We start from the raw sequence: 15690 nt of genomic DNA on the forward strand, positions 1-15690 counted from the left end.
TCTCTCTCTCTCTCTCTCTCTCTCTCTTTCTCTGTCCCTCTGTCTCTGTGCCTGTCTCTGTCTCTCTCTCTGTCTCTGTCTCTCTGTCTGTCTCTGTCTGTCTGTCTCTGTCTCTCTGTCTATCTCTGTCTCTCTATCTCTGTCTCTCTCTCTGTCTCTGTCTCTCTGTCTCTCTCTCTGTCTCTCTGTCTTTCTCTCTGTCTCTCTCTGTCTGTCTCTGTCTCTCTGTCTATCTCTGTCTCTGTCTCTCTCTATGTCTCTCTCTCTTTCTCTCTCTCTGTCTCTCTGTCTGTCTCTGTCTCTCTCTCTATCTCTCTCTCTCTCTGTCTCTCTCTGTCTCTGTCTCTCTCTGTGTCTGTCTCTGTCTGTCTCTGTCTCTCTGTCTGTCTCTCTCTGTCTCTGTCTCTCTCTGTGTCTGTCTCTCTGTCTATCTCTGTCTCTCTTTGCCTTTCCCTCCCTCCCCCATGTCATAGACAGTGGATTGAGCCTTGAGGACATTGTTGTGATTACTGTCATCATCCTCAGGTATTTGAAGTGCAATCAGATGAACGAGGCATTAGATGTGGTTGGCTTGGCCCAAAGGACACAACCAGGAGCAGTTGCAAAGGAAAACATTTTGGTCCCATCTACTGACTGAAAGTATTTTTTGTTGACTATCCCATATGCCTAGAACTGTTTCCCTCCTCATCTTCATCTCCTGGCCTCCCAACCTCCTTTTAAATCTTAGCTAACATGGTAGCTTCTGCAAGAAAACTTTCTCAGTCCTCATTAATCTTAATGCCTTCTCTCTGAAATTATCTCCAACTTATCTTAAATATAGCTTCCTTGTATATAGTTGCTTGCCTGTTGTCTTTCCCATTAGAATGTGAGCTCCTTGAGAACAGGGACTTATTTTTGCCTTTCTTTGCAAGCCCATGGTTTACACAGCACCAATGGGCACTTAATAAATGCTTTTGACTTGACTTAACATGATTTAAGGTAAAGAGAAATGTCCTAAAAAAATCAGAGCCATCTGAAAGTGGAATGATCTGCTCTAGGAGGGATTGGGTTGCCCATTACAACAGATATCCAAGTGAAGACTGGATGACCACCTGCCAAGGACCAGGCCGCCTAGATTCCTCTCCAGATGCATGTTGGACTAGATATACTCTAAGATCCATTCCAACTTTAAGACTGTGTAATTCCATCTTCTGACCACATCACACCCCCTACTCTGGTTGAAAGATTAAAATTTTAATCAACCAGCTGTCAAAGACTTTTGTGGCCAGAGCCTTGAAACAGGTTTGAGTGCCCTAAATCATCAGTCCAACTTTGTTTCTTTTTAGCCAAATGGACTAAATCAATGGGTTACTTTGGCACTAGGGATAGACGTGCCCAAGCAGCTGGATGGTAAATGTGGAATGGGCCCATAAATACAAAAGCTATGACTTGCCCTAAACCGCCTTACTTGTACAGTCCAGATAAAAGTGTAAGACAGAGTGGTACAGAGGAGACAGCCCACATCCAGGACTCACCACATCTGGGTTTTGGATTCAGCTCTGCCTCTTAATCACTGCACAAACATGAGCATGTTTTTTCTCTTTGTGTTGGGCTCCAATTTCTTCTTCTGGAAGATTAGAGAATTGGACAAGATGAATTTGAGAGTTAGAGGAATCTCAGCAACTTTGAAGTCTAACTCACACCCCAAAGGTATCCCCACCATGCCATGCCTGACCCATGGTCATCCAGCCTTAGCTTAAAGCCCTCCCATGAGGGAAAACCCACCTCCTCCCAAGGCTACCTGTTCCACTTTGGGATAGCTTGAATTGTTAGGGAGTTTTTCCTGACATTAAGCTGACATTTGCCTCTTTGTGATTTCTACCCATTAATCCTGGTTCTGCTCTCTGGGGCCGATATCAAACTTCCACGGAGCAGCCCTTTAAACCCTGAAAAAGCAGCTATAGCATCTCCCCTGAATCTTCTCTTCCCAGATCTTTCGTCTGATTCTCATATCACGTGAACCTGAGATTCTTCACCATGATCCTGGTTATCCTCCTCTAGACATTCTCCAGGTGCCATCTCAAACTCTAGAACCCAGAACTGAACATGATATTCTAGATATGGTCTAATTAGGCCAAAATACTGAAGAACTATCACCTCCTTGTTCTTGGAAACTCTGCCTCTCAATGCAGCCCAAGATTGCATTAGCTACATTGAGTCATCAGTCAGAAGCTCTAGATTTAAATCCGAGCTTAGTTATTTATTATCTTAGCATTTTCCATCCCTAGAGTCCGAAAGACCCATCTTCCTGAGTTCAAATCCAGCCTCAGACATTTACTAGCTGTGTGACCCTGAGCAAGTCACTTAACCTTGTTTGTCTCAATTTCTTCATCTGTAAACTAAGCTGGAGAAGCAAATAGCAAACCATTCCAGTATTTTTGACAAGAAAACTGCAACTGGGGTCACAAAGATTAAGACAACTGAAAATGACAATTACAAGGCAAGTTACCTTTCTGTGCCTTATTTTTCTCCTCTATTAAATGGCAATAATAAACCCTGTCTCCTTCCCTGGGATGTTTAGAAAAATCTAGTGAAAAAAATGTCTATGAAAATGTTGTTTTTTTTAATAGAGTACCAGCAGTCAATTCAGCATAACTCTTAGACCACAAAGTCTTTATCAAGGGCCCAGACCTACCATAGATGGTAGGTTGAGAGATTACTTACTTCAAAGTTGTATTAATTTGACAAACAGCATTTTCTCAAGTTCACATAGATTACCGCTTTCCAAGTACTTTAAAAAGGACCTATCCTGATCCAAGTAGGAAAAAGAAAACAAAAATGACCCCATTATGTATGATAGTAATGATGGAGCTTGTAGCCAGTCAATACGTATTTATTCAGTGCCAATTATACATCAGGTACTGTGCTAAGTACTGGGGATACCAAGAAAGGCCAAAAAAAAAAAAAAGTCCCTGCTCTCAAGGAATTCAGAATCTAATGGGAGAGAAAATACATAAGCAATTATGTACAAACTAGGTAGATGAACAGATAGATAGGTAGATAGACAGACAGACAGACAGATAGATAGACAGACAGACAGACAGAGATATATACATATAGATAGATATACATATATGAATTAGAAATAATCTCAGAAGGAAAGCACTAACACTAAGATTGATTGGGAAGATTTTTTTATAGAAAGTGGGATTTTAGTTAGGCTTAAAGGAAGCCAGGGAAGCCAGGAATTTGATATGAGAAGGGAGAACATTCCAGGAATGGGAAAAATGTTGGGAGTCCAAAGATGGAGTGTTTTGTCTGAGAACAGCAAAGAGGTCAGTGTACTAGATCATGGGGGAATTGGGGGGGCTAGGTAGGGGTAGGTCTATGATGACTGGAGGTGTAGGAGGTATCCAAATTATGAATGGCTTTGAATTCCAAGCAGAAAACTTTATATATGATCCTAAAGATGATAGGAAGCCACGGGAATTTGTTGAGTAGTGGGATGACCTGTGCTTTAAAAAGATCAGTTTGACAGCCAAGTAAGGATGAGGGAGAGGCTCCACCTCCCTCTCCCTGAGCCCAGGCCATTTGTGTCACCCCCTGCTACTAATTTCCTTCTATGACTTTAGATGGGTCACTTCCCTTTTCATCTCTTTCATCTATAAAATGGACTACCAGACAATATCTAAAGTTGCTTTTAGCTCAAATATTCTGTGGTTCCATGAATCTAAAATCCTCTCCAGCTCTATGGTTCTCTGGTTCTAGGATTCAAGGACCCTTCTAGCTCTGATGTTCCATCTTATATGGTTCTAAAGATGTTTCTGACATTCCACATTTCTATGCATCCATGTTCTCTTGCGCCTCTGACACACTGACACCAGGATTCTAAGGACCTCTGAGCTCTGGAAATGTATGATTCTAAGATCCCTTCCAGCTCAGACCTTCACTGGTTTTGAGGTCAGCATGGACCTGTTGATTAACTTTAGGACAAAAGTCTCTTTTCTTAGATCACGGTAGTCTCTGTGTGGCCTCTCAAGAAACATGCTCTATAAAAGAGCACATCGGGTGTTTCTCAAGTCCAGGAGTGCCCAAGTATACTCTAACCTTGGTACTCCAAAGCTTGGCCTTCACTTTGCTAATTCTTGAATTCTGCTTCTCTCCCCAACAGGCCCCCCCTCTCAGCGCCAGGTGCAGAATGGCCCTTCTCCTGATGAGATGGAAGTCCAAAGAAGGTAACTTGCTCTCCTGTGCTGGATTGGCTGGTCTGATGACCCAATAAGTAGTCACTCTAGTACTGGGGAAGTGATGGAGTGATAGATGGGGCGTCAGGAGTTGTTGTTCAGTCACGTCTGACTCTTCATGATTCCTTTTGGAGTTTTATTGACAAAGATACTGGAGTGGTTTGCCATTTCCTTCTCCAGCTCATTTTACAGATGAGGAAACTGAGGCAAACAGGGTTAAATGACTTGCCTCGGGTCACACAGCTAGTAAGTGTCTGAGGCCGGATTTGAATTCAGGTCCTCCTAATCCCAGATCTGGCACTCTACCCACTGTACCATGTGGCTGCCACATATTCCCAGCACAACCCCCTCAGTAGCCCAACTTCTTCATCTGTAAAAGGGAGATAATACAACTTAGTAGGGGTCATTTTCTTCAGTGATAGTTTTAATTGTTTTTGAACTAGACTGAAGGTTTCATTAGTGCAAAGAATTCCTGAGAAGCAAACACCTTCTACCAATGAAATTCAGCACCTGTTCTGCAACTTACAAGAGAATTACCTTGGACATTGGATGGATAAGTGACTTGCCCAATGCCATACAAACAGTATGTGTCAGATGTAGAACTTCATTCACTCAACCTTTAATCTCTAGTTTATAATCTCTAGTAAATAATCTTCCTATATTAAATATAATATAAATATAAATTCCTATGTTAAATATAATCTCTAGTTAATAATTTTCCTATTTCTGAGACTGCCTTTTTATCTAATACCCCAGGATTTTTCAAACTGTACTGCCAGGAACCTCAGAACACCTGAGTCTGTTTGTTGGTTATAAATGAACTTTAGCTTGTTTGTGTGCAGCTAGGTGGCTCAGTGGATAGAGTGTCAGGCCTGGAGTCAGGAAGAGTTGGATTCAAATCCAGCCACAGACTCTTACTAGCTGTGTGACCTTGAGGAAGTCACTTAACTTTTGTTTGCCTTAATCCACTGGAGAAGGAAATGGCAAACCACTAAAGTTCAAAGGATTCAGACACAACTGAACAACAACAACAAGGTTGTTTGTTAATACACATAAAAAAGAATAGTGTTGGGGTTTTGTTTAAACTGCAGGAAATGTTTGAGAACACCTTCACCATACTCCACTGCCCCTAAATGCATGTGGAGATTCAGAAGCAATAGAATCAGCAGAATGCAGTGCGAAGAACACTGGGATAGGGGTCAGAAGGTCTGTGTTCCACTTTGGTAGACTAGGGTACAACTAATTTGCTGTATGACTTTGGGCAAGGTTCTTTACCCCCTGAGCCTCAGTTTCTTCCTGTGTAAAACGGGAGCATTGAATTAGATGCTAAGGGCCCTTCCCAGTTCTAATGTTCTGTCATTGATTTTCTTTCAGGACTCACTCTTAGTGAGTACTATTAGTACTAATAGTAGCTCGAATGTCTATTGAATTTTGGAAAACACTTTCCCCCCAAGCACCATATATTCCCATCTTACAGGAAGAGGAACTGAGGCTGCGAGAGGAGAACAGTGTCATGCCCTTGAGTACATAGCTTACAAGTATCTAAGATTCATAACCAAGGCTCCTGACATCAAGTCTCACACTGTTTCATGCCTTACTACTTTTATTAGAAGGCAGGGATAGAACCTATTTTTTTCATTCTTGTACCTCCCTGCCTTCCACAGTTCCTAGCACTTAAGCAACATTTATTGAATGGATGTATGAAAGAATGGATGGGGGCGGCTAGGTGGCACAGTGAGTAAAGCGCCAGCCCGGGAGTCAGGAGGTCCTGAGTTTGGTTCCAGCCTCAAACACTTAACACCCACACAAAAAAAAAAACTAGCCATGTAACCTTGGGCAAGTTACTTAACCCCAATTGCTCTCCAAAAGGCAAAAAAAAAAAAGGAATAGATGAATGAAGTTATAGTTCTGAAGTATAGACAACTAGCTGCAAAGGGGGAAAAAAACCCAGATTAGATCCATCTAAATCTATACTGGAGTGATTTGCCATTTCCTCCTCCAGCTCTTTTTGCAGATGAGGAAACTGAGGCAAAAAGAGTTAAGTGACTTGTTCAGGGTCACATAGCTACTAAGGGGTGAAGAACAGATTATATTCATCTAAATCTATACACCACTTGGCTAAATATAGGTTAATTAGAGCTGACTATAACAAGAATTCTTTATGGTTATGAGTGCTTTCAGGAGACAAGTTCTGGCCATGGATTAACCTTTCTGTGCCTCTGTTTCCCATCTTAGCTGCATCACAGAACTGATTGAGGCCCTTCTGAAATAATGAATGTGGAATAAGGCTTCATACAAGCTCTAGCTATCACCATTATATCACTCTACTTATTAGATTATTCACCCCAGTTTCCCAATCTAGAGGGGAAGTTGTCTGTAGGTTTTCAAAGTGGGAGAATTGGGTTCCTTCCCCTCAGCACTGGCAAATGGAAGATTTTCAAATAATACAAACCAGGCCCAAAGACTACTTGTCACATCCTCCACCAGCCATGATGCTAACTGGGTCATTTATTTATCCAAATAAACACACACAACAATGCTGTGAGGCAGGTGTGCCAAAATTAACCAATCTCTGTGAAGTTTTAGATAAGCTCAGCCTCCCTTTCCAAATAGCCACAGGCTAAGGATGCACTTAGAAACAGTATTTTTAAGATCAAAAAGAAAATGCTTGGAGGGAGGAAAAACTCTACCCTTGGGGTCACCCTGTCTCTGCCACTGATCTGCTATAATCCAAACCAAATGTCTCTTAAGAAGAATTTGTTGTTCTTATTATTGGGTTGTTTTTCAATTATGCCCAATTTTTCATGACTCTTTTTGGGATTTCTTGGCAAAGATACTAGAGTGGTTTGCCATTTCTTCCTCCAGATCATTTTGCAGATGAGGAAACTGAAGAAAACAAAGTAACTTGCTCAGGGTCACACAGGTAGTAAATGTCTGAGACCAAATTTGAACTCAGGCCCTCCTGATTCCAGGGCTTGTGCTCTAACCATTACGCCACCTAGCTGCCCTTCTTATCAGTAATGTGGTCCTCAGTGTGAAGAGGGCCAGTTCCAAGCGAAGGCAGTAAGGATAATCATGGAACCATAGACTCTTAAGAAATGAGAGAGGTGGGCGGCTAGGTGGCACAGTGAATAGAGCACTGGCCCTGGAGTCAGGAGTACCTGAGTTCAAATCTGACCTCAGACACTTAACACAAAAACTAGCCGTGTGACCTTGGACAAGTCACTTAACCCCAACTGCCCTCCAAAAAGCAAAAAAGAAAAAATAGGAAATGAGAGAGGAGTAACTAGGTGGTTCAATGGATAGAGCACTGGCCCTATAATCAGGAGGATCTGAGCTCCAATTCGGCCACAAACACTTAGTAGCTGTGTAACCCTGGGCAAGTCATTTAACCCTGTTTGCCTCGGTTTCCCCATCTGTGTAATGAGCTGGAGAAGGAAATAATGGCAAACCACTCCGGCATCAAACCACTTTAGGCAAGTCACTTAAGAAACCTGAGAGGCCACATAAAAGGAAGCTAGAAAGTGGGGGAAAGTGGGTATACTTGGAAGGAAGTGACATGGAGACCTAGTTCTAGTCAAGATAAGGCAAAAAAGGTCACCTCTTAGGGACCAGTGTCCCAATGAGAGAGTCCTCCCCTCCCTCCATCACAATCGGAGGACAAGGATGATGACTGGAGGCAGCATGATGTGGAGATGACCAGTCCTCCCCCTCCCAATGAAGGCATCCCATCTACAATATCCCTAATAAGTCACTTTACAGTCGTTGAGCACCTCCAGTAACAGGGTGCCTGCTCACTCCCTGTCAAGGCAGTCCATTCTATTAGTGAACTGCTCTAATTGTTAGGAATGCCTTACTTCTCCAGGGCACCTGGATTATGGTCCTAACTGCCGCTGACTGCGTGACCTTGAGCTACTTCAATCTCTGAGTCCTGATTTCTTCCTCTGGACAATGATAGAATTGGGCTAGATGATCTCAGAGGTCTCTTCCCAACCTCAGAATTTTAGAACATATGGACTTCAGAGACCTTGATCTACTCTGACCCTCTCATTTTACAAATGAGAAAACTGAGGCCCAAAGATGTCAAGTGCGCCAGTTTCACAAGTTGGTGACTTCATCCTTAGAGGGCTGTATACCTGTATAGTAACTCCCTGTACAGATACAGGTCTGAATCATTTTACTGGTGAGAAAACTGAATTCTTAAGTGACTCACTTTGAGATCACAAAGCTAGTAAGTAGCCAAGCCAGAATTCAGACCCAGGGATCTTTCCCCTCTATCAAACTCCCTCTGGAATTCATCTGAGTTTTTAATCATTTTAATTTAATATTATTAATTTAATTCTGGAGATGACTAGATTTCACTGCCCCAAAGACTTAGATCCTTCACACTCATTAATTACACCAGCTGCATATCTGACTTGGGCACTGGTTTTGCTCTTTGGTGAATTTTGATTTCAATCAAGGACCAGATCAAGAGTCTGGCAGTAAAGGGGCTTCTTGGGGACTTTGTCGCCTGTTCCTGTGGGTGAAGGGCCCTCTAGTGGGTGTTCTCCAAATTCCAGGGCTCATAAAGCAGGGGGAAACAAGGAAAATTGTCATCTGATAACCCTCCCCTCCCACTGACCCCATTGTTGAGAATCATGAAAAATTAATGTTAGCAAAGAGCTTAGCGATATCTAGTCCAGGCCTCTTGGTTTACAGAATAGGAAATGAGGCCCAAAAAGGAGGAAATACGATTTGGCCAGGGTCAAGTAGAGTCAACATTGGAACTCGGAACCCCTGCTTCCAATTCAGAAGCTATTCCCTCTCCATTTTTCGTGTGGTGGATTTGTTTGGTTCTGGGATTTCATCCTTGGGAATTCCCCAGGTAGTAATTTCTTTACATAAATGAACACACATAACTCTTTGTAACTTCTAGTCGTAAGGAGGGGCCTGGGATGTGAAAAGAGAGGCTGGACAGTAGAATGGGGTGGGATCAGAAGAGAGGGCATGTAGAGTGAGGGGGCAGCCATAGTTAAAGGGGCGGATCATTTCTTCTCTCCAACTGTAGTCACATAGGTAGTACGTGACTGAGGGTAGACTTGAACCCAGGTGTTCCTGACTCAGACATCAGCCCACCACAAAGGGCAACCCTTCAGGCAGCTAGATGGCACAGTGGGTAGAGTGCCAGATCTGGAGTCAGGAAGATATGAATTCATATCTGACCTCAGACACTTATTAGCTGTGTGACCCTAGGCAAGTCACTTAACCCTTATATCCCTCTGTTGCTCATCTATAAAATGGGGACATACTGGAAAAGGAAATGGCAAACAACTCCAGTATCTTTGCCAAGAATGTCCAAGGGTTCACATTGAGTCAGACACAATAGAGCAACAGGACAACCCTTCATTTCTCACAGATGAGAAAACCAAGGCTCAGAGAGGTCGAGGGGTTTCCTCTGGGTCACACAGGGAGTCAGTAACATAGCTGGGATTGAACCAAGATCCCAAATCCAATACTCTCTCCACCATACCGTTCACATTGCCTCAATTTAATCACAGAATATCAGTTAAGAGAGACACTGGAAATTATTAGGTCTAACTCTGTTGTTTTATAAAAAGGAAGAAACTGAGGTCCACAGAGACCAAAGTGATTTTTTTTCACAGCCATACAGAATATTCATGACACAGCTGAGACGACTTCATTAACTTGGGCTGGACCTGGATATAGTAGGAAATACAGCAGTGCCCAAGTCAGGACAGCTGTGTCATTTGGCTTGGCCATGCCCTCAGCCAGGTTACTTCATCCCTGTGGTGATTTAATCCCCTCCTCTGCAAAATAAAGGGACTGGACTAGAAGGCCTCTAAGGTCCTTCTCCATCTAACATCCTCCATTCTAAAATTCTAAGGCTCATTCCAATTCTGACTCTGTGTTCTATGAGTTGTTTGGTGTTCATGCTCAACTGCTGCTTCACACCTTCCTCCCCAGGATGATGCTGTATCCAAGGTTACATAGGTAGCAAGTTCTAGAACTGAGGGACTGAGTCATTCAGGAACTTAAAAATGATTGCTTATAAATTAATAGCAGCATAATGGGATTCTTGTCCAATGGCTTGTCTTGGCATGGAGTTGACTCTGGGTTCTCTGACTCTATGCCCTGAAGAGGAAAAGCCCTGGAAAGTCCTCCCAAACTGGAAGGACTTCAAATACGGGCCTGATGTCTCAGAAGACAGGGAGCTCACCCCTAGAATGGTGGCTTCTAGGTGACAAATTTTTGTCAGCCAAAGCGACTCATAAAGACCATCTGTGATGGTTCAGTGGAAAGGAAATGTCAGCGTCTCATCTAGGCCACCCCTCATTTTTATATAGGAGAAAACTGAGGCTTAGGGAGACCAAGTTACTTGTTCAAGGTCACACCAGGAGCTAGTGAAAAAAGTGAAACTAGTACTTCAGTAGCCACAAAGAAGAGTTAAAAGCTGTAGAGCAGGAGTTCTCATTTTTTCTCCTTTATAAGATGAGGTCAGTGATAATGATGATGATGATGATGATGGTAGCTAGCAACTATATAGCATTTAAGGTTTGAAAAAACACTTTATTGATATTCCTTCATTTGATGTTCCTAACAAGAAGGTGCTATATAATCCTTATAGGAAAATGAGGCAGATAGAGGGTAAGTGAGTCACCCAGGGTCATGCAGCTAGTAAGTATCTGAGACCAGATTTGAACTCAGATCTTCCTGGATCCAGGTCCAACACTGTACTCACCAATCCACCTCATTACCTAGAGAGTTGGACTTAGGTCTTTTGAAGTATTTAATAGTATCACTTTATGTTCTAGTAATGTTTGATAAATTACATAGTTCTTTCACATTTATCATATCCTTTGATCAGTCCCAGAAGGAGATCCCCATTTGGCAAATAAGAAAACTTAAGATCCAGAGAAATCAAATGACTCCCTCAAATTCACATAGCTAGTAAGTGGTAGAGCTAGGACTCAAACCATGGATTCGTGGCTCCCAGTTGAGTATTTTCCCCCACTATATTAAACTAATTGAGAGACACTGGCATAATGGATAGAGCAGTGGCCTCAGAGATCTGGATTCAAGTCCCACCACTGACAAATACTGGCTGTGCCAGGTTGGGCAAGTCATTTAACCTCTCAATGTTCCTGGGAAAATCTCTAACTGCAGGGCAGTTGTCAACCTTCATTGGTAGGAATTCCTCACCAGGAATATCCCACACCAGTGAAATCAAGGATCCAAACCTCTTCCCTCATGTTTTTTTTTTTAATTGTGCTGCTTCTTTAAAATTGAAATGGGTGGGGAACCTAGAGCCTGGAGGCCACATGTGGCCCTCTAAGTCCTCAAGTGCAACCCTTTAGCTGAATACAAACTTGACAGAACAGATCCCTTTTATAAAAGGACTTTAATAATAAATATTTATTTTATCATTAAATATTAAAATAAAAATTTAATAATAAAAACCCACAGATTCCCCACCCCTGAAATAGATACTTAGAATTTATGTTCTCCTTTGTTGGCTGTAGTGTTGTCAAGGACCTTAGAAATTATCAAGTACCAGTTCAACTCCCTCATTTTAGAGATAAAAGGGGGAAAGACCTAGAGATTTGAAATAATCTCCTTTGTCTAAGGCCACATAGGTCAGAAGGGGAAGAGCTGGGATTCACATACAGGTTTTCTGGCTCCAAATCCAATGTTTTTTCCACCACACTATCCCCTCTTGCCCAATTTTCACACTGTTCTCTTGAGTCTATGTCACAAGGACATAAAAATAAATTATGTTGATGCTTGGTATGCGGTGGTGGGGAGGTGATACCTTTTATTAACAGGATTTGTTCTGTGAAGTTTGGATTCAGTCAAGGACTGCACTTGAGGACCTAGAGAGCCATATGTGGCCTCAAGGCCGCACGTTCCCCACCCTTGGTTTAGGGCAGAGACAGGACACAAACCTCAACTGTTCTCTTTCTTCCAGGCAAGTGATGGAACAACAGCAACAGCGACAGGAGTCCTTGGAGAGAAGAACCTCAACTCCGGGTAAGGAAGGTCTGGAGTGGAGAGGCCATCCACCAATACTTTGCCCTGGCCTCCCTCCTCTCTAGGGCTTGGTTTTCTAGTGAACACAAGAAGAGTGTTGTTGCAGAAAGCACAGGATTTGGAGTCACAGGGCCCAGGTTCAGATTTTGGCCCTGCTGCTTCCTACCTCTAGGCCTCAGTCTTCTCATCTGGAGAATATGATCTCTGAGGCCCCTTCAGCTCTGCAAGTCCTTGTGAAGAAGATGGTATGGGCTTTTCCAAAGCTTGGAGGGAAGCAGAGAGGGAGAAACCTAAGTTGGTCAGTCTTCCCTATAGAATACTGACCTATTCATCTCAGGAGGCACTTCCTACCAGAAGTTCCCTCAGATGGCCCCTGGCCACAGAGACATGTCCCTTCTCTGAGCTCCCAAGGCACACAGCATCCCATCTTTAGACCCAGTGCTTAACGCAGGCCTCATGGTATCTCCTAGTCTATACTGTAGACTCTACAACAGAGGTTCCCAATCTTATTTGGCCTACCACCCCTTTAAAAAAAAAAATTACTCAGCACCCCCCTGGCAATCTACTTTCTTTAACCCTTTAACATTTTTTTTTTGTCATTTCAAAAAAATATAAAATATATTTTTTAAATGATGCATCTTAAATTTAATAATTTATTGTAAATTTGTGGGGGATTTTCTGCATTGAAATTTTGATGATGCAATATTCCATCATGTATGTAACCATATAGTATCATATTGTAACCAAGTCATTACATATTCTTGCCAATGCATGCTGGACTTCCTGACAATAAGGGATATGCTCACCTGCCAACACTTGCTTGTTAAGACCTGTTGTCAGACTTGACCACTGATTGGTTATAACTTGCATTTTATGTGTTTATTTGGAAAATAATGTGATCATTACGACTTCAACTCTGTTGCACAACAGATGTATGAAAAGTTTTTCAAAATGTTCTTATATTCTCTTCTTTCTTTATGCTTCTACCACCCCTTTATTATTATTCAACACCTTCCAATTGCACCCAAGGCTACTACTGCCCCCCCCCAGATCTTTCCAGTGCCCCCTACGGGCCAGTATCACCCACTTTGGGAAACTATGCAAGTCTACAGTATGCATCAACTATATATATTAGAACCTCAACTAGAATATAAGCTACTTGAAGGCAAGGACTCATGTCTCCACTCTATCTTAGACCAAGCTCTCATCACCTCTTACTGGCCTCTTGTAACAGTCTCCTCACCAACTTCTGTTCTTTCAGTTTCTCCCCCTCTCCAGTCCATCCTATATGTGTTGCCAGTTATCTTCTTAAAACACAGGCCTGTTCATGTCACTCCCCTGCTCAAAACTTTTCTATGGCTCCCTTTTACATAAAAAATAAAGCCCATGCTACTTATGCTTGCATTGAAAGCCCTTCATGATCTGACTCCAACCTCCTGCCTTTGCTGCTTTGGGGCCCTCTGGTCCTCCTTCACATATGCTTCTATCCTGGGGAATTCAAGGTATCCAGCTTGCATCCTAGACTTTCCAGTTTCTTGCCTTTGCTCCTGTTCAGTCCTGTGCCAAATTCCCTTTCCCTGTTGAACTGGGTCTTATGAAATCCAAATATCCTTCAATATCAAGATCAAATGCTACCTCCTCCATGATGTTTCTCTGTGATCTGTTCTTCAGCAAGAATCAATTAATCAACAAAACATTTACTAAACACATACCCACAGGCAATATACTAGATAATAGCAAGATGAAAATCCTGCCTTCTATGGGATTCTTCCCTCTTTTGGACTTTCCCAGTACTTTCCCCTGGGATCATAGTGATTTGTATGACCCTGGGCAAGTCATTTAACCCCAATTTCCTCCTAAAAAAATAAAAAATAAACTTGAGACATATTAATATCTCATTTATTATATGTCTCCATTTTCAAATATTTCTAGTCCCATAAGGCACACAAAACTTAAACTTTACTAAGCAGAATTCATCCAGTTAACATTCTCAGGGTGTATAGGGCTGAGTCAGAAAACCTTAGTTCTAGTTTTTGTCAGCTCCTGCATTTATTTTGTATGATCTTGAATAGGACACTTCAATCCTCTGGGCCTCAGTTTCCTTATCTGTAAAGTAACAGTGTTGAACTAGATTATCTCTAGGTCCCTTCTAGCTCTGATGTACTATGTCATATGATTTTAAGGCCTGGATTCTGACACTCCTTCCAGTTATGATAATTGATAGTTCTATAACCAAATAATAGTATAATATATTATATCATATATAATATAATAATATGAAATATATATTTTATAATTATATGATAATCTATAATTTTATAAGTATAAAGTCCTTTACTGCTGCAACATAGAACATTCTGATTTTAAGACTCCTTCCTGATGTGATATTCCATCCCCTATAATTCTAATGGTCCTTCCAGCTTTCATGCTTACATTCTTTCATTCTAAGGTTCCTTCCGGCACTGATATCCTACAATTCTTTTATAAGCCATTTACCCACTTGCAGACATCTTCATACAGTACATGCTCTCCTAGGAATTTCTGTGCCTTTTTGTCTATCTCCATGTTCCAAACATCTGTTACCATTGTACTCACGACCAAGTAACCATCTTAACATCCTCTGGGTGGGACCAATAGCCACTGCCTACCTAACACCGTACTAGGCACTTTGGACAGATACAAGTCTATAAAAGAGCCTACATTCAAAGAGCTTATTAATTCTATCTCCTCGCTTCCCACCTGACTAATATTGTAGAATTTATCCACCATGACCTTGCACACACACCCCCCACCTTTCAATTTCCTTTTGTGTGTTATCTTCCTTTATTTTACCATAAGATCTTTGAGAAGAAAAGCTTTCTTTTTTTTTATATTTGTATCCTCAGAACTTAAAGCATAGGGCCTGGCACATAGTAGGTACCCGATAAATGTTCATTGACTATTTTATTTATTGCCCTCCTGCTAGGGAGACATAATTGGAACAAAAAAAAATTGTAATTCACAACCAACAACATGTAAGCAAGTTTATGATAATAGGAAGACTGTGTGGTAGGATGAAAAGATCACTGGAATTGAGAGGCCTGGGCCTGTACTTACTAAATGGGTGATTCTGGACGGGTCATATCTCTTTGAGTCTCAGTCTCTGCATCTGTAAAATGAGGATAGGAATATTTGGGCTACCTACCTTAGGGTTGTTGGGAGGTGGTTTGCTTTATAAAATTTGAAGGACTCTAAAAATGTAAGCTATTACTATTGTTATTAATAGTCTTGTTATTACTGTTCATCCTCTGTCCCTACATTCTGAGAAGTGAGAAAAAAAGGAGTGGTAGAGGAGGGGAAGGAGAGATCTCAGAACGCTTCTTAAAAGAGGTTGCTCTTAAAATACTTCTCATTTCTCAGAAGGGAAATTTGACCTTCCAGGGTCTTTCCCAGGGAT

General features: G+C 41.8%; 1 protein-coding gene across 6 annotated transcripts in view; it reads left to right on the top strand.

The window, feature by feature from the left end:
- The window catches only part of LOC138173824 (ena/VASP-like protein), a 285363-nt gene that overhangs the window by 247125 nt on the left and 22548 nt on the right, over positions 1-15690 (top strand). For all 6 annotated transcript variants that reach the window (XM_069103916.1, XM_069103918.1, XM_069103919.1 and 3 more), the window contains exons 4-5: positions 4151-4214; positions 12193-12254. In XM_069103916.1, the coding sequence (XP_068960017.1) occupies positions 4151-4214; positions 12193-12254 (126 nt within the window). The remainder of the gene's footprint in view (positions 1-4150; positions 4215-12192; positions 12255-15690) is intronic.

The sequence above is a fragment of the Petaurus breviceps genome, unplaced genomic scaffold (assembly GCF_028583685.1).
Source record: "Petaurus breviceps papuanus isolate PSGF00001 unplaced genomic scaffold, PetGlider_PUasm1.0 65, whole genome shotgun sequence".
NCBI lineage: Eukaryota > Metazoa > Chordata > Mammalia > Diprotodontia > Petauridae > Petaurus > Petaurus breviceps.